The sequence below is a fragment of the Eretmochelys imbricata genome, chromosome 1, assembly GCF_965152235.1.
Source record: "Eretmochelys imbricata isolate rEreImb1 chromosome 1, rEreImb1.hap1, whole genome shotgun sequence".
NCBI classification, from domain to species: Eukaryota; Metazoa; Chordata; order Testudines; family Cheloniidae; genus Eretmochelys; species Eretmochelys imbricata.
The window spans coordinates 287,403,736-287,423,883 of record NC_135572.1 but is presented as its reverse complement, the minus strand read 5'-3'; the positions used below and the strand labels follow the sequence as shown (position 1 = coordinate 287,423,883).

The window sequence follows — 20,148 nt, the reverse complement described above, 5'->3', positions numbered from 1 at the left end:
CGAACGCAAATGCAGACACAAAAAATAGTAGTTGGGGAAAGCTGACTAGTTACATGGCGCAAACTCTTTCCTGGTCTACTGCTGGCTCTGCTGTGGTTCACTGCAGATAGGAGCATGGAATCTTGCACAAGTAGCTGGAAAAAAGGAGGATGTGCCAACCTGTTAACTGTACTAGACAGTCAAGAGTCAGTTAAGGCAGGAATCAAGAATCAAGACCTTGGCTAGAAAGAAGCCCATATATCCACCAAATCTGGATCCAAGGGAATGACTCAGAGAAAACTGAAGTCTGCAATGCAGTGCTTAAAGTGTGCCAGTCGCACATCCAGGAAAAACACCAGTATATCAGTTCACATCTAGAAGTTTCCTTACCACCATAAGGATTAGAAACTTTGTTTTTGTTGTTTTATATTAAAGTTTGCCTTATCACTTTCTTCAGAATTTAATCAGAGAGGTGCCAATCAGGAATCCCAGAAACACAGGATAAAAATGTCCCTTAATTGTGTATGAAAATTTTTTTTAAACACTTCAGGATAGAAATTAATAATTATACCATAACATTCAAAAGCAACGACCACACCAGAAACTAGTATTCTTTCTTATGTAATCTAGTAACTAGTAATCTTAATATACACAAGCTAGATGAGGAACTAATGTTCTTGGTCTCCAACAAACAGAGATATTTAAAAGTTATGTTAACTATACCATGACAGAGCCATGCCATCAGTTTTGCTATTACTAGCATGGGTCTCCAAGAGCTAACTTCATGCATTTGAACAAAGAGCCTTGTCCCATCATATAAAAGCTAGTGGAGGGGTGATTTCTCAAATAGCATTGGAGGTTATGTCAATGACAAGAGAAGGTTGGTTTTATTCTACGATTTAATAAATAATATTATAAGGTATACTAGGTCCTACCTCAGCACAGGGGGAGGAGAGACAATAGGACTAGATGTCTCTAGAGGTACCTTCCAGCCCTGTATTTCTATTATTACTTCTTAATATTTTTTAAATTAGGTATGTATTATGTTTCCTTGCTCAGCTGGGGGTGAGGGACCATAAAAAGTTAAGGCATGTGGATGGGGAGATTCTCTTCCAACAGGAATGCAGGTTTACACAGAAGGGCAACCTTCATGGGCCGAGCTTATTTGAGGTACACCATAGCTACCAATATCTGTTACCACTGCCCAGAGCTAGTGAATGGATCGACTATACATTTTTAATAGGAAGAGTCTGAAATTGGGCTCTCTCCACAGCAGTCCAATTGCATATTTTGTGTTAAAATATAAACAAACTACCCTAATTGTTCCATCCCCCTGCCAGTAGCCATTATTTGTTTACTCCCTAAGGCATCAATAAATATACATGCTTCCCTGCCTTGTGAAGCTGGATGCCTCAGAAAGCTTTCAATACATTTCATATCTGAGATAGAGTGTGTAAATGTTTTGTGTTTATGAATACAGTATGCATATTGAAATTATCACTAATCTAAGTTATTAAATTGTAAAATTAGTTTCAAACTATATTGTTAACAGGAACTAATATTTACTGACACAAAGCTAAGCACCATCAGAGGACTGAAGTTCTGGAATAGCCTTCCAAGGGAAGCAGTGGGAGCAGAAGACCTATCTGACTTCAAGATTAAACTCGATAAGTTTATAGAGGAGATGGTATGATGCGATAACATGATTTTGGCAATTAATTGATCTTTAACCATTCATGGTAAATAGGCCCAATGGTCTGTGATGGAATGCTAGATGGGGTGGGATCTGAGTTACTATAGAGAATTCTTTCCTGGGTATCTGACTGGTGAATCTTGTCCACATGCTCAGGGTTCAGCTGATCGCCATATCTGGGGTTGGGAAGGAATTTTCCTCCAGGGCAGATTGGAAGTGGCCCTGGAGGTTTTTCACCTTCCTCCGTAGCATGGGGCACAGGTCACTTGCTGGAGGATTCTCTGCACCTTGAAGTTTTTAAACCATGATTTTAGGACTTCAATAGCTCAGACATAGATGAGAAGTTTATTGCAGGACTGGGTGGCTGAGATTCTGTGGCCTTCATTGTGCAGGAGGTCAGACTAGATGATCATAATGGTCCCTTCTGACCTTAATATCTATGAGTCTATGAGTCACTGGAAAATATGTAATACATATGTATAAGAATGCTTGTATAAGAAACTCAAAATGGTTTCTTATTTTATCTTTTGATTTTAATTTTGGTATTTTCCAAATTGAGTGTGATTATTCACATTTCAGTGTAGTATTAAGGACAATTAGGATGGCATTTTAGTGAAGTTAAATGTATCAAAAAGCAGCTTCACAGAAGATTATGAAGAGGTACAAACTGAAGACAACTCACTTCATATCTCCTTCAAGACTTTTTTTTTTTAAATTGTATTCTACCAAATTAAGTGAAAGAGAGAAGGTTTTTGTACAATATGCCAGCAAACTATCAATTTACTTCGGTGTCCCTTTACATGGGAAGCAGAGTCCAAATCATACAGTTAAAATTTGGTTACTACAAAATGTTTGATCCAAGTTTCTAGAAATATAACTACATACTAGTACCTAGATGACCTCTTCCCTTCAATGTCATGTCATCCTATTGACCAGTAAATAACAGTACCTGGTTTGGACAATAGGCAGATTCAACCATAACCATTTAATCCTGACAGAACTTGGGTCACTGCATAGTTTATTGTGACTTGAGATTATTTAGATAACATCTTGAAGCTAAAGGTGTACAATATCCCCTAGATGGGCATGTATAATTCAGTGTTATGGAGAACCATACACTAGAATGAGTGAAAGTACCCTTTAAAAACAAAAAGGAAAAAACTGCCCATGACTTTGGGTGGGCAGAGAGAGAGAGAGAGAGAGAGAGTGTGTTTGTGTGTGGGGGTGCGCACGTGTGTGTGTCCCCTATCTGATTTTGTGTGGAAAAAACCATTATTTCAGCCTCCATTTTGAGTGTCACCTTGATTATGTACTTCACTGTAACTGTCAAGTTAGACTGCATCATTCCTCGTGTTTGGGAGGGAAAGGTGGGACTGGCACCTAGGGATCTGATCCTTAGAAGGTCATCGACTATTGAATAGCCTTACCCTAGTGGGACAAGGGAGGTTAGCAACAGTCATTAACTTAACAACCCTCTGCCAGCAATTCCACTCCAGGGCTGGCACACAGAAAATCCTAGCATAAGAAGAGAAGTAGGAAAAAGATGTCACAACCTGCTTTTAAAAGGGACAGGCTCTCTAGCAAAAAGACACCTTCCAAAATGAGAAAGCTAAGCAGGAGGCGTGGGGGAGCAGAAACGGCACTGACCAGCTGAAGGACACTGCCCAAAATCCAGAAGACTCTCAGCAGTGGTAAGACCACTGGAGGGAGGAGTCTGCATTCAGGTGTGTGTTAGTTTTTCATATATCAGTAAACCTCTGGCGGTTTTCTATGAATAAAATGTTTGTGTTTAAGAAGACCCTTTCCAAAAAGCCTGTGCATTCTTTACGTTAACTATAATAATGGTCCCCAAAAGAGTTAAATGGTAAACTGGCATGCCCCTGCTGGTGGACCTTTGGGGAGAACATGCGTAGGTACTGGGAAGACTTGGGAGGTTGAGCACTGGTCTTGGGACCTACAGCAGTTGTGTGACAGGGCCCATATGCCAAAAAATGGTATCAGAATGGAAGTCTATGCCCCAGGACTGTGCCTGAGAGGTCAGAACAAGCGACAATATCTGGACACTGCTCAGAGCCAGTTGGACACTCAAAAGCATGTGGGATAAAAAGACTGGATCCAGTACAGCAGCCTGTATTGGTTCCACAACGGTGAACTTAGACAGGGCTGTAACAATGCCTTGGAGGTAATGTTTAGCAGTATATATGGTTCACTGTAATTCTTTTAAAAATAAAAATCACTAAAAATGTCTTTCAAACATTATTTTCTAAAAATACTTCCCATAAAGCATACTTAGGTTTAAAAGATAATACTAGACTTCCACATTCAACATTACCTTGTCTATTTACTTCATTTTGAAGCAGCTCTTCCATTGCCTCTTCCTCAGCAATATCTAATGGAGTGTCTCCTTCACTATTAACAGCTCCTACATGTGCTCCTTGACTAATTAAATACCTATAAAAGAAGAAGAAAAAAAGAGTTGGAAGCTAAAGAAAACATAAGGTGAGCATCAGGTTAATAAAGTTGGGTACAGTAAAGGAGTAACAAAAGCTGTTAGAACCTGGGACCACGCACGGCAACTAAATATTTTATATTACACACACATACATATACAGTAAGAATAAGACCACAGGTTTACCTACAAGTGTTAGCTATTTAGGGCAGCATTTCAGATAAGATGTATCTTATTAGTATATGGTGCCAATCTCTGTAGTTAGCCACTGAAAAAATTCACAGTCATATACTGATAGATCTCTTCAGGGCTTGGGTGCACAAAGTGTCCAATGGTAAATGAAAGGTTTTCCTGAAGAACATAGGAGCCTGAGACATCAATAATTGCAGGATTTAAATTTTCAGATTAAGAAAGTTGACATTCCTAATACTTATGATTGCAAAGATAACATTTGGAAGGTTGATACATTATTCTTTGCCGATTTGGGAAGAATAATGTCTCCAGTGCCTTCAATTCTGCTCCTAACTTAGCCAAGCAGCGGAAAAAGTTAACCAGACTGCTTAGTTTCACTCTCGCTATTCATAGTTCTTTAAGCAGCAATGAAACTTATGTCAATTTCACAGTGCAAGTGCTGATGGGAAAAAACTATGAACAACAGAAGAAGGGAGGGAAGACAACTACTGAAGACCTCTTTTTTACTCCCTTCACCTTTCAGCTGCCAAGAGGATGCAGCAGGAATAGCATACTGAAGGCCTGTCCCCTTGCAGCAATCATAAAGGCTCTGGCAGTGGTAAAATATTCGGTTTCCATTACAACATCTAGAGGGAGTGAGGCTTCAAATTTAGAGACATACTAGCCAAAGTTGCATATTAGACATGGCACTCCCAAGCAAGGTACAGATTCACATACTGGCAAAAATCCGAGCACCTTCCTGTGCAGCAGCACAAGGTGAAGAATTTATTGTGCATTCCACCAGAGGGCTGACCCCAGTTCTTGCTAGTAGGGCCCATTACATCATTAGATATATATGCGCATGCATGCCCACACACCCTTGTCTAGGTAGGCTGAGCATTCCAGCGGTTTGGTGTCTAATATGATTCAATATGTAAAATGTTTTATTTTTAAAACTAGGGTAGGCACTGAGACCTGGCATGAACAATCCAAATCAGGAGGAACTTATTTCTGGTTTTGGAATATCAGATAGATAGGTTCCAACAAAGAGCCATAAGAAAGACATTTTAACAGTTAGAACTTGATTAACTCCCTTATCTCTATTAAACTAGAAGTCTATGAAGTTTTTGGAACCTAGCAGCCCAATGTATATTCTACTGATGTCAAAGTACCCAATCAATAGTGACTGAAGCTTCAGCACCACTCCAGATTGCAACCTTACAAATTTCTAACCATGAAGTTACTACCTCTCTTATGGATTTATTTTGTTACAGTAGTACTCAGAGGTCCAAATCCCAGGCACTATACACAAAGATGGTTCTTGCCTCAAAGAGCTTACAATTTAAGAATGAGCCACAAATCTCTTCAGCATAAGCCTTCCGTATATTACACATACACACTCCCTTTTGTGATGGATAGAGACAAATATAATGTGCTTTCTTAAGCAGTACCTTGTTTCCTGCCATATTACATATATGAAATATACAACCTGTGGGAACTGGAGATGCGCAGCAATTTTTATTTTGGGTCCTGAATGCAGCTTGTGAAACATAATTTTAGGGATCAACTTTTTTTAAAAAATGGGCTATTAGCAAGACATGCATATAAACTGGGCAGTACTCCTCCAGAGGTGGTCTCTGATCTAATTGCTAACCTGTCCAGGAAATCTCTTAGCGAATTTACATCCTGACTATCTTTGGCTGAAATGTCCTACCCATCCTTTAAGGCTCATGCTCCTTACCAGAGCATACATCACTACCAAACATGCATGTACGTTATTCTTTTTCCCATTTTATCCAGATTGTGACAACATAAGATACACTCACTGCAACAACTGAAATTACGGCTAATGAAAGCAGGTCTTATGCACAACAGAAAAAAATAGCCTTCAAGGTTTCATCATTTCTCTCTAAGGACATGTAACAATCCCTCTCCTGTTTTTGAAGACTGCTCTTCAGTGGAGAAGTCTATCCACCAGTAATAAAATCCCACTGATTGAAATGTTAGCATCCTATGATTTCTTTTCCACTTTTCTTAATTTTTGCCTTTTGCAACATACCATCTTCTTATCCATGGCTATAAAGATTACTATTACTCTTATGATTTCTCTGCATAAGAAGTGTAAAAAAGGACTCTGTTCACTTGCCTAAATAAAAAGCAGTCTTCCTTGCTAAAATGTCTGGAGGATGGAATTGTTAACCACACCTCCAAAAAGGGGTGGAGTTAGGGAATACACGGACAAGAAAAAGCAAGACTGGCCTGTCTGGCTGTGGATTCTGTTAACACCTTGTGGATGCCAATGGAAGGACTATTTTTAGTGACTTTTCTAGCTGCATAGTTAATTAGTACCCTTAGTATAGTGCTAGTTAGATTTAGTGTTAGTTAGCTGTAGTTTAAACATTTCCCTGGTGATGCCCTCACCGGGGTTTAAACATTGTCCGTTGTGTGTGGGAGCAATCCCCAAAAGTGATCCCCACATGTGGTGCTTGCTGTGCTCAGGTGAAGCTGATGTTAAGAAGCAGCGTTTGTGTCCATTTGGTGAACAATCTGCAAATCAGATAGTGAGGGATCTTCGTCTTAGGTAGCACTTGCTCAAACAGGCCACGTGGCCTGCTTCAGCACAGATGCCCTCATCAGACCGGAGGTCGCCCTCAGGTTCTGAGTGTTACAATTTCATGCTCTGGTGCAGGAGCCTCTCTGAAGAGATGGAGGAGCGAGGTAAGGACCACAGAGCTCCGACACCAGCCATGGGAAGTAAGAAGGAACTGAGGGAGATTGGGGCACTGTTGCCTCATATAGCTGGGGAGAAGCTATGGGCCACAAGGTGCAATCAGCACCCCACTACAGATATTGCTAGGCAAAGTCCTCCAACCCCAGTACACTTGGTGCACCCCCCACCCCCCCAAGTGGAATACACAGATGTATTTACTCACAGAAAAACCTGCTAATGCTTGAGGCGGAATAGAATATCACTTCTCTGTATGAAGGTATTTTGGCTCTGCAGCACTGACAGGAAGAAAAATGTGACTGGCTTCAATGAAAATTAAGGAGCACCAAGTCCTGTCCGTCATATTCCAGAAAGCAATGGGAAGTTTTCACAGTGACTTTCATGGTTAGTTGCACTTCCAGCTAAATATGAATTTAACGAATTTTAATAATGTGGTTCCAATCTTGTCAATTTGCACACATGAATGGGAGATCTGTTGCAAGACAATATGTGACAAATGTACTTCATATTGACCACTGTAGTTTAGTTTGATTTAGGAAAATACTTCATAGCACATACTATATGTTTGTAGTATTTCTGAAGCGGTGTTGGTCCCAGGATCTGAGAAAGACTAGGTAGGTGAGGTAATGTCTTTTATTGGACCAACTTCTGTTGGTGGAAGGGACAAGCTATCGAGCTTCACAGAACTCTTCCTGAGGTCTGAAAAAGGTAACCACAGTGTCTAAGCCAGTAGGAATGGACCGTTAAGCATGGGGGTTCACACTTCGCAGGACATCGCTTAAAATGAAGTGGGCGTTAAGGCTAACAGGTCGTAGGGCATCACAAATTGTTGTAATGAGCCATGAAACCAGGGAGTCTGTTAAGCCCATGGTTTTTCATGTCCAGAGTCATAACTTTAAGTTCCCATTAATTTAGGTTGGCTTTTAAGGTATTGTGCAGGTTTTTTTGGAGGACAAGGATTGCGAGATCCTGTGTGGAATGATTGCTTTGTGAAAAATGTTCAACCACAAGTAATATGGTGATTTTTAAACAATTTTATGGGAGAGTTCATTCAAAAGCATAGTGATTGGTTTCACCCACATAGGTGTTGCTGGGACATCTGATGCACACCACGTGTTGTTGAAAGGCAGTAAGACACATGGATCTTGAAAGGGGTGTGTGTAGTTGGGGGTGGGGGGAGTGGAAGAAACTGATCATCGTAGCAGTGGTGCCATTTCCACAGATATTTTCCCAAAGTGATCACTCCATATCTCATCTTTCAGACCTCATCCTCAAGAGTGCTAGCACAACACTTAAAAAGATGAGCCCAGGAACTTAAATTCATAACTCTGCTGGACACTGAACCATGAACTTAGACACACTGGTATTATGGCTTATTTCAAAAAGTTGTAACACCCTACTGCCTGCTAATGCTTAATTGCCCATTTCATTTTAAGGGGTCTCTTACAGCTTGTGAAAAACCCTAAAAGTTAATCTGTCCCTCCTTAAATTTAGCTTAGACACTCCAGTTACCTTCTCCAGACCTGAAGAAGAGCTCTGTGAAACTAGAAAGCTTGTCCCTTGCATCAATGGAAGTTGGCCCAATAAGATATTATCTCATCTACCTTGTCTCAGTACATACTATATACAGAAATACATTTTGTAAAAATAAAATATTACTGTGAGAACACCTATAAGAATTTTTGCTCTATATCTTTGCTGAGAAGTGTGGAAATCACTATTGTTCTGTAAATTATGATGTGTGTAGAACAGTGAGACTTTGCTTTAATAATAATGGCACAATTTAAAGTTTGCATTTCTATGCAAATTATTTGTCACAAGTGCAATGGTATTTGCTGAAAAGTGCATTCCATTTGTGAAAGTTACTGGAGTCGAAGCTCTAGAAAGTACTCCACAAATCTATACCACACTATAAGTATGTACAAGTTCTCACTTCCAACTTATTTTCCAAGCTTAAAAAAAATGCTGCGAGGATTAGATAAATTTTAATTGTTGACATTGAAAAAATAGATAACATTTGTTACTTCAATATATCTTTCTTATAGGGACAGAAATGACATCTGGAATCATCCGGGTAGGGTCCAGCAGCTTATAAAAAAGATGGCACATGCCAAGTCACTTTGTTATATTACTTCCAAAAGTTCAAAAGTTGCTGGAAAGGAAGGAAGGAAAGGAAGAGAGATTTACCCATAAGAGGGTATACAAATTTTAACTTATTTATTCTTTTTAAATCTAGTTAATCCAACATCGTGAAACTATTTGGGGAAATGAAAACACCATTGTACAGTTCCAATAAAATGACAGGAACCTTTGATACCATGTCCAAGCAGTTTGTTTTCAGCAGGCAAGCTCTGAGGCAGTGGAAAAGTAAACATTCAATATACAGTGGAATCCAACTATTACAAGCAAGTCTTTTCAGATTTTTAAACTCTTTCAAAGCTTTTGCACAAAGGACTCAAAACAAGTTAATTTTTTTAAATCACCAAACTTATCATGGGATTGGACAAAATGGCTATGCACCATACTGTATTTAATTTTTTTAAAAGTGTTATTAAACAGAGTACCCTCTACAGAGATAAAGGATACATTTTCAGAGATCTGCACATTCCATTAGAGATTTCTCTAGAGATACAAGTTTAAAAAAAAGTAACAAAAGCGAAACAGCAGTTTGGTCACTGCCAAGGCTATCTTTGGACCAAGAGGTTTCAAGTTTGATTTTCAAACCTGAAGTATCCATTCTTAAATGCACAACTATGTGGACTCAAAATTGTGAGTGCAAAGAATTGCAGGTGGAATACTGAGGGTACAAGGAAAGCCATGTCCTCCCCCCTCTCAAAAAGATCAGACCCTCTCTTGTCCAGATGTTTCTAAACACTACTGTAACCTAACCTTAGATTATGCATCAGTTATATTGATTACGTAAGAATCCCCAGTTATCACTTTGAGGGTTGACAGGTTCTTGCCCAAAGATCAGGCCCAGTATTTAAATCATTCTATAGTTGGGAACCTTGATGTGCACAGTTGCAACACTTACAATATAGCTATATTTAAAAATATAGTTTATTAATAGATTTAGCAGAGTCACAAACACCCCAATTTAGTAAAATAGATAGAAGTACTATAGAATGTACATCTACACACCCGTATACTCTCACACCATCCCTTGCAGAACAAACTGAAATGTTAATCATCTTCCTCATCACTATCAGCTTCCCCTTCACCACCCGGGGCCATCATTCTGGCAGCTCCCAAGGGCTACATCTCTCTCTCCTACTGCCCCTAGGCTGGGATGCCACTTTTATAATATGTTATACTGATGCCATTATGTTTGATGCATATTCAGTAGGGAATTGTTTCCCTTCTCCTTATTTGTATTTTCTCACCTCACTAACACTGGAGTTTTTTTTTTTCCCCCCGATAGGTTAGTACAGGGGTCGGCAACCTTTCAGAAGTGGGGTGCCAAGTCTTCATTTATTCACTCTAATTTAAGGTTTTGCGTGCCAGTAATACATTTTAGAAGGTCTTTCTCTATAAGTCTATATTATATAACTAAACTATTGTTGTATGTAAAGTAAACAAAGTTTTTAAAATGTTTAAGAAGCTTCATTTAAAATCAAATTAAAATGCAGATCTCATCAGTTTAGTGGAGTGGTTCTTAACCTGGGGTGTACGCACCCTGTAGGGGTGCGAGATGCCCTTTCGGGGGTTCAAGACATGCAATATTTTTTTAGAAGGTAAATCATCGAAAACACAAATTAAGCACAGACACAAGTACAAGTACTTTGTTTCATCAAACCTATGTATTTATTAACATTGTACATTTAACAATTACTGTAATATACAAAGGTTTTAAGGTTTCAAGCTAATTGTAGTGTAATTTTTGATAAGGGGTAAGAACATATTTTGAGAACTCCAAACCATCAGCAGGCTGAGCGGGGCCAGGTGTAGTATATTAAATTGCTCCCCATAGGAATGTGCTAGTTACGGTGTAATACTTACGGCTGCCAGTCCTGATGCTTTGAGTTGCATGGTAAGGGGACGGGGAACAGGGGTGGCTGGATAGGCGTGGGAGTCCCAGGGGGCCTGTCAGGGGTCGGGGGTGTGGATAGGGCTCGGAGCAGTCAGGGGACCAGGGGGCTTGGATGGGTGGAAGGTTCTGAGGGGGCAGTCAGGAGGTAGGGGGTCCTGGGAGGGGGTGGTTTGAATGGGTCAGCAGTTATGAGGGGGGGCAGTCAAGAGGCAGGAAGTGGGCCAGCTGTTTGGGGAGGCACAACCTTCCCTACCCTAGTGTAGTATATTAAATTTCTCCCTGTAGGAATGTGCTACTTATGGTGTACTACTTATGGCTGCCAGTCCTGGTGCTCTGCAAGTAGCACGTTCCTATGGGGGGAAATGTAATACACTACACCAGCGGACAGAACCCCAGACCGGTGACAGGCTAAATGGGGTTCCATTCACCCAGGCCGGCAGCAGGCTGAGTGGGGACGGTAGCCGGGACTCCGGCTGGCAGCAGCATGCCAGTAAAAATTGGCTCGCGTGCCGCCTTTAGTTGCCGACCCCTGAGTTAGTATATCAATTATCTCAATTTATTATATTAGTCATTCCGTTACCCTTTTGCGGTTAGATATCACATTTGTTATTTGTCCTAACTGGTTATTTCAGTTCTTCCCAAGTTCTAAGTTGTGGTGTACCTGTTAAGTTTAAAAGGGAATAACTTAGGAAAGCCCCCATACCAACCTGCTTTAACACATCCTCTATGTTGAAGGTCACAGTCATACATGGACCTTATGCTTTAGCTCCATTGATCCAGTTGAGAGGTCCCAGACATATGTATGCTAACTTGCTGAAGCTAATGTCTTACAGGATACAGGCCTGTAGGTTTCTGGCATTACTGCTGAATATAATGGAAAGCAATAAATATAATGAAGGCAAGCTAGCCCACTGGGCTCCAGTAGCAGTGAACAAAATAAAGCAAACTAGCCTACTGGGCTACACTGCATGGCTTGGCCGATACTGCAGAAAGAAGTTTGCCTTGAAATCCCATTCTTTTGGGGAGGTAAAACTTTGTTTGTGGCCCACATATTTTAGGAACCCTACTCTGTGTATATCCTTCAACAGCTCTTACATGCAGAATTTAGACTAAAGTTTGCAGGTCCTGTCTTGAAAAATAAGAAAGCAACTCTCCCCTTATATTTAGGAACCCTGACACACTTTCACCCATTTATGGGAAATACTTTAAAAAAACCTTGTCTGATAAAAATATGAAATTTTTAATAATTCAGAGTCCAGATTAATTCTCCTATAAGATAGAGTAGACAAAATGTGGCATTTAAGTCCCAGTTTCAACAGGTCTGAAGGCCAATATTTTATCTCAGGGCTTTGCTTAAAAGCTCTGCCTCAGGATCTTCATGTGATGCAGCAAAAACTATTGCAGAACTCTATTAATATTAAGCTAATCTCTACAATATACTGGGACATGGTTTGTGACCAGAGAGAGAGGGGGCTTCCTTTGAAACACAGATAACTAAAATAGGGAATTTAAGGGCTTAGAGGGAGACTGCTTCAGAATCTGGCACAATGCCCAAGCTCTAATCTACTTTAGACATAAACAATTACTTTGTTGTACAGAACTTCGACATCATGATTTAAGATTTTATCAATATTACTTAAAAGGATGGCAGTAGAAAGATGGGCATGTACCTTCATTGTGGTTCTGCTAGAATACTTAGTTTTGGAACCAGGTTTACAAGGTCATTAGGGAGATAACTGGATGGTTGATACTGCTGAATCCGATATTTATTAGGATGGAGACTGAAAAAACATGTCACCAACTGGGAGAAGTGGCAGGACAAATTGTTCTTAAATTCAGAAAAGACCTCTCCCAGAAGTCTGGACCGAGATTTAACAAGTGAAAAATAAGAGGACTGCCATATGCAATAGTCAGCGTTCTGTAACTACAGTGAAGTTGAGGATGCCTCCTGGAAGGTTTCTTCATATACAAACCCACGAGCAGCCCTCAGGATGTAAATTTAGGCTATGCACTTTTGTTTCGTTATTTAAGTAGCGTGTAGGATCAATGTGTCATTTTCAGTCAGTTATAGGCAATGTTATTTTTGAACCAAGTTTCTTTAAGAACTTATCAAGTCTATGTGACAAGCTTAATGTTGAAAACTATATTATTCTCGTGCAGGAAGTCTTTCTAAATAAGGGTAACATACTTTTCTAAGCATACCCAAGAAGAGATTCACCAATTTAACACTTCCTTACATATTTCTCTTTGTGGTAGAGACTACACATAAGAAATCTGAGCTCAAAATCAATTTTGTGGAAAAAATTATTACTGGCAGTCTATATGAAGTTAAGACTGGAAAAACTATCTTCATGACAGCTGTGACGTCAATTACGGGCAGAGGAACTAAGAAGTGTAGTGTGCTGCTTAGTTTTCAGGATTAAAGAGTAAATTATTGTTTCAAATCTTTGTTTATATACCACTATGTTTTTAAACAGCTTTTAGAATCATACAAGTTTATGGTTTTGTTTAAATAAAATCCCTGCGGTTCACCTTTAAAGTATACTTTGCAAATCCCTTCATTTATTAACACAGGACACCAAGGGGAATTCAGTTAAAATATCTGTCTACACAATTAAGTTTCTTTTTATCACATTTAAAAAACTGGGTTTGAGTACTTAATATTAAGAGGTCAGAGTATTCTAAAACATTATAATAGCATATCAAATGACCCTTTTACTGTTCACTTTTCCTGGGGTTCATACTTTAAGAAGATAGAAGTCACCACAACAGGATTTTAATGAACATAAAACTAACATTCAATGGGAATTCTGCCATTGATTACACTGGAAATAGGACTGAGCCCAAAAAACCCTTAGATTTTCCCTTTAATTTAAAACTATTAGGAATTCTGGAAGGCAGGCAAATCTGCAACTAAGTGAAAACTATCAAGAAACATACCATACACTTATTAAAATTAATATTTGTACTCTTATGTAATACTTTTCATCCACAAATCCCAAAGCACTAAAGTATTAAATAAAAGAACTAGCATTTTCATACTTATCCACAATATTTTTAAGGGTTTAAGGCAAAGAATTTAGTCCCCTGGGGAGCAAAGAACCAAAAACAACCTCACCTCACCCCCCCAAAAAATATGAAGCCAAAAAAGTTGTACCATATTAATCTAATCTCAAAGTACTCTAGGCTCTTTTTTGTAAATAACCTTTACTTTAAGGTTATTTCTTGGCTTTTAATGCTATAAAATTAAATGATAAACAAATGTAACCCGCATGACACAGATTTTTAGGCTCCTTTTAAGGAGGTTTCTCTGAAAAAGCCAGTTTTAAAATAGCAATCCAATTACTTTTACTCATAATATTAAATCAATAAATTTGAAACTTAATTTTTAATTCAGCCCAATAATGAAACAGGTATATTCCACAACAGTGAAGTCACTACACATCTCAAATCTATTTCATTCTAAACATATATCTGTGAATGTCACAATATAGTCTTCAGATCTATATTAAAAAAAACCTGATTTTGTTTCAACAGTTGTATTGATGTGGGAGGGTTTTGCTCTTTTTCCCCCCTTTAATTGCATTTCACAATACAGGTAAATGAATGAGGATTTTGCAGTAAGTGGCTCAAGAATACCTAGTCTTTTAAAGAAATCTTTCATGCAGAGGAAAATCTATGAAACCTTACTTCCAGTATAGCTTGTCTGCAGTGTAAATACATTGTTTCAGACAGTAAGACAGCTTCCATCAGCCTCACCTATGTGGATCAGGAAAGTGATTAATAGATCTAATGGAGAATGGCAAAGGTAGAATAGAGAAATGGAGGTAGAATAGCAGAAAAGAGACAGTTCATCTTAGAAAAGAGACAGTTAAAGGAGGATATGATAGAGGTCTATCAAATCATGAATGGTATGGAGAGAGTGAATAAGAAGTGCCATTTACCCTTTCACATAGCCCTAGAGCCAGAGGTCATCCAATGAAGTTAAAAGGCAGCAGGTTTAAAAACAAACAAGGAAGCATTTCACCCAACGCACAGTCAACCTGTGGAACTCATTGCCAGGGGACGTTAAGACCAAAAGCGTAACTGGGTTCAAAAGAGAATTAGGTAAGTTCATGGAGGATAGCTCCATCAATGGCTATTAGCCAAGTTGGTCAGGGACAAAACCCTGTGCTCTTCCAGCTGCTAGAAGCTGGGACTGGACAACGGGACAGATCACAACACTTGACCTGTTCTGTTCATTCCCTCTGAAGCATCTGGCACTGGCCACTGTTGGAAGACAAGATACTGGGCTAGACCACTGTCAAGTTCTTAGCTCTGACCTTAACACGGCATGGCAGCACAGATACTTTTCACCATGTCTAGGTTGGTATCTTGTACGTTTTTAAATTCCTGACATATAAAAATGTTCTGCTTCTCTCCCCCAAATAAACAACAGTTACAAAAAAGGGAGGTATTAATCCTCACTGAGGATGGATGAGCAAGATAAATGTGGAGTTTCTAGACCAGCCTATTTTTGAGGTAGGACATTCTCCAAAAGTGCTAGAAAACTAAGAAATGAAACTTCATTTTTTAAAAAATCTCATAACTAAACAAGTGTCCCACCACATTCAAACTCCAACTCTGACTAGCAAGCAGCAAAAGTTTCAGATGGAAGACACTGCATCTACCAAATCCCAAATTCTAAACCCAAAACCTAATGTTGACATCGATAATCAATATCCAACTAAAAAAAATTATAGCTATTTATTTAGGAACTTAAACAGGTTTACAAGTCATTGCCACAAACATCAGAAATAAAACATTAATTATTACAACATTGAACATATTTTTGTTTAAAGAAACACTATGCGGTAATATAATCAACAGGTCTCTATATTTAGCAGGATGTTTCCATATTACAGTATAAGACTTTCACACTACCCTGGACATAATCAAACTTATGATCATTTAGATGAATGCGGCAGTTCACACTATGGAGCTACTACTTTGGCATATTTGGCCAATCTAATACACCCTTCAAGTCTTCTCCTTCAAGTTCTCCTGAAAATATATTTCTCCCTAGAGAAACCCTAGCCCTCCGCTCAACAAGTTATTTATTAAGTAACAACATATGGAACCATCACATTGCCTGCCTAACAATTCCTTTTAAATTCAAATTTGTCATCCTCAAACCAACATCCCATTCCCACTCCGTCTATATTTTCTAAGGATCTATCCACATAGCAAATACAACCATGTTTTTGTAACATCCACATAAAACTTATCATGGGTCAGCCTATGGTGTCTATACACAGCACATTAGCTGTATTTAAGTGGGTTTGGGGAGAATCTAAGCAGCTTTCTTTACCACTTCAGCAAGGCTAAACACAACAGTAAATACACTTTGGAGTGTCCTACTGAACTGAGAGCTGACAAGAAAGAAGACTGGCTGAACAGAATACATGGACATGGTAAGAAGGTCCAGTGTACACTGCAAAACTGTGACAAATCCATTACAGGAAGAAAACCACAAGACAACTTGAGAGATGAAAAGTGAGAGAGACACTTAACATCCAGTGCTTCCAACTGAATATTAACCATGTTGGGTTTGGACAATGACCGTGTTTGTAACAAGCCATGTCACTATCTACATTGCAATTTTTAATGGAGTTTGTAACTAAACACAGACTGAAAGCCTTTCAGAGAAGGGACCTTGTCATTGTCCTCATCTCTGCACCACCTAGTACACACTGCAGTTGCTACAATGTAAGTGCTCTAAACTGTGGAAAACAGTGTACTGCTTCACATTCAGACTGCACAAGGATCAGCACTAGACCTTTAATAAAAGTAGTAAAGTTTCAATTTTGAATGAACTGATGGGGCCCTCAGAAGTGGGTAAGTATGGCATACTTACCAAGTACTGGGTTAATCCAAACCCTGGTTGCCGGTGTGTCTGGAACTGCCCTCCTGTGGTTCCAGTCATACCTAGGAAATAGGAGTCAATCGATGGCGATGGACAGTTGAGAGTCATCACCAAGGAATCTGAAGTGTGGTGTTCCTTAAGGATCTATCCCATCTCCAATACTGTCAGTGTTTCCAAATATGCTTCTTGCTGCAGTCATTTGCTAACAATGGCCTCAATCTGTTGATGATATATGACCGTGTATCTTTTGCCTCGCACTTGCTACAGTTGGTTCTCTACTATAGAGGAATATTTAGGTAACTCTGCAAACTGGATGTCTGTGCCAATGACACCTATTAAAGTAGTTCTCTAGCTGCTAAAACAAGAAAGGTACTCCGTACCACTTCACACCTCAAAACAAATACTGTAAACTGGTAGTTTTGCAACACACTCACGTTCAAACCCATTTTTTCAGGCCAAAAAGGAAGGAGTCAGAAGTTCTCCACTGAAAATATCAGTCCCTGGACAAACATCTAGGCACTTAGCTCGACCAGCTTATCAATTATTAGGTAAACACAAAAGGAGAAAGATAGTATCCAACAAGCACAGGAAAAATATCAAAGGTTCTCAGCCAGGGGTTTGAGGCCCCCTAGGGGGCTGCAAGCAGGTTTCAGGAAGGTCAACAAGCAGGGCCAGCTAGAGCATGGGGCAGAAAGCTGAAGCTCTGCTACATGGGATTGAAGCCCAGGCCCTGAGCCCCGCCATCCAAGACTGAAGCTGAAACCTGAGCAATGTAGCTTTGAGGGGGGCCCTGTGGCATCAGGCTGCAGGTAACTGCCCTGCTTGCTACTCCCTAATGTCTGCCCTGGCTTTTATAAGCAGAAAAACAGTTGTGGCACAGGTGGGCCGTGGAGTTTTTATAGCATGTTGGGGGGGCCTCAGAAAAAGAAAGGTTGAGAAACACCCTGCTTTAGAGATCAGTGCTTTGATCTGAACTTGAAAACCGAACTTAACATAGTTAAGGCAAGCTGATATACTCTTTAGAAAACAAAAGAGTAAGACTTTATGATCACCAAGAGGTTTAGCCTTAGATAGATGCTTATGCCTAATTCCAAAAATAAGTTACTGGAGTTATTTTAACTTGGAAAAATAGCAAACACAATTGAGAGAGAGAGGGAGAGAGAAGGGGGGGAAGTTATGAAGGGAATTTTTGTTGAGAAGGAAGGAGTGGGGGGTTTATTTACATAGGCATTTAATGTGGGATGTTTGCTTTGTTGAGGATGCACCATACAGATTTGTTGCGTTTAATAGTTGTGGTACTTTTAAGGGAGAAGCTTCATGGCTATGCATCTTTTCTCTGTGTTGGGGAAGGAGGTTTAATAACTGTGGACCTGCCTCTCCTTCCCCCACAGTTAATTTCTATGTATTTGTCTAGTCAGTTTAGATTGTAAGCTCTTAGGGCAGAGATCATGCCTTAACTTGTTTAATGTGCTTTCTAAACTGCCATGTACAATTGATGGGTTGGTATACAAATAAAAATATACAAGCACATATATGTTGATGTCACCTGTTGTGAAAAACATGAACTAATTGAAAGTTGAGCATCTTGATTGGCTGGCTCTTCTAAAAAAATGTATATGTAGGCTTGCTAACAGACAGCAACATGATGTAATCGAAAAGGTAAACCAACACTTCTTTTTTGTGCCACGCATTTAGGCTGATGCAATCTTGACTTTCTGTCCAGATTGTTAAAATTCATCCAGGTCCTCATGTACCTTCCTAACTACTGCAACCTCCTCTTCTCTGGTCTCCCCAGTACCCAGGTCACTACACCCTTCCATCCATACAAAAGCATAGCTATTGAGATCATCTTCCTTCCTAGTAACTCTGACCATATCTCTGATTACCTCCACTGGCTCCTGCTATTTTTATTTACTTGTCCCCTTAAAATACTTCCATAACTTTAACTCTCCTTCTTAAATTTTGTCTAAGTATGCCTGCCTTCACACGCCACCAAAATTGCCAGCCTCGGCTACCTATTTGTCCACTTCACCCACAATCACTGCCCGACAGTACTTAAGAAAGCTTAAGGGACAGCTGACATTTACTTTAAAAGCTTTGCATATATTTACAAATATATGATATTATTCCTGTCCTCCATGCTTCACCTATTGTATATCATCTTAAACTATGTTCCTCAGACCAAACACTAAAAACTTCACATACAACGAGACACCAATCTTAACAGGTCCTTTGCGTGCGGCTATAATACAAGTTAATTTTAGGTGGTATTTTGTAGAATCCACACTATATTTTATTTTCTCCACCTAGTCATTCTTCCTTCTTTTTCTTGTGCATCAAACCCTTTCAAATGTAACTGTTAAACGGAATGTTAACCTAATGAATGGTTTTATTGTGTTTATGTAATTTTTGGAAATGGCTTTCAGGGCGGCATACATATCTTCTACTTTGGTGGGTATAGGAGAATGCTGAAGCATTATTAAAATTAATGTTCTAGTCTTAAACTGCTTGTTTGCAAGAATTCAAATTCAAATCAACTACACACTGACAAATATGCATGGTACCAGATCAGACCATGAGAAAGTCTATTTTTATCAAACACTAATTTTTGCAGCTCAAGAGAAGTTACTGCCATTTCATGAAGTTTATTTAACATCAGTCTTAGTACTATATATAAAGCACAGAAAAACACATACTATAAACATTTTAAAATTGCTACTATTAAATGCCATCTCATGCTATTTCTCCTCCTCTTCGCTAGACTGCAATTTAAGATCCATAAAGAAAGAAGAATTTGCTAGTTGCAAAAAAAAAAAAAAAAAAAAAAAGTCCCTAGATTTCTAAACTAGATCTTTTAAAAAGTATTCAGCAGTTTAAAATTATCACATGCACCAGACAAAAATTTGTAGATATCTGCATAATTGGTTTTGCTGGATTTGTTACTGTTGTTTTAGTAGAAGGTAAATTTAAAGTTTTATCCATTATGCACCTTTAAAATAAAGGCTACATATAGTTATGCACAAAAAGCTTTGTTAAAGTTACCACAAAATGTACCTGGACAAAACTAAAGAAATAAAAAGTTAAGTGACATAACCATACTCTCCCTTCCTTAACCCCACCGCACCCACATACCTTACCACCACCATGAATACTACACGACACAGAATGCACACCTCAAACTTAACTGCAACCA

General features: G+C 39.1%; 1 protein-coding gene across 2 annotated transcripts in view; it reads right to left on the bottom strand.

Annotated features, from left to right (window-relative positions):
- PPP1R12A (protein phosphatase 1 regulatory subunit 12A) overlaps positions 1–20,148 on the bottom strand; it is a 211,603-nt gene that overhangs the window by 102,346 nt on the left and 89,109 nt on the right. For both annotated transcript variants that reach the window (XM_077832675.1, XM_077832676.1), the window contains exon 3: positions 4,005–4,123. In XM_077832675.1, the coding sequence (XP_077688801.1) occupies positions 4,005–4,123 (119 nt within the window). The remainder of the gene's footprint in view (positions 1–4,004; positions 4,124–20,148) is intronic.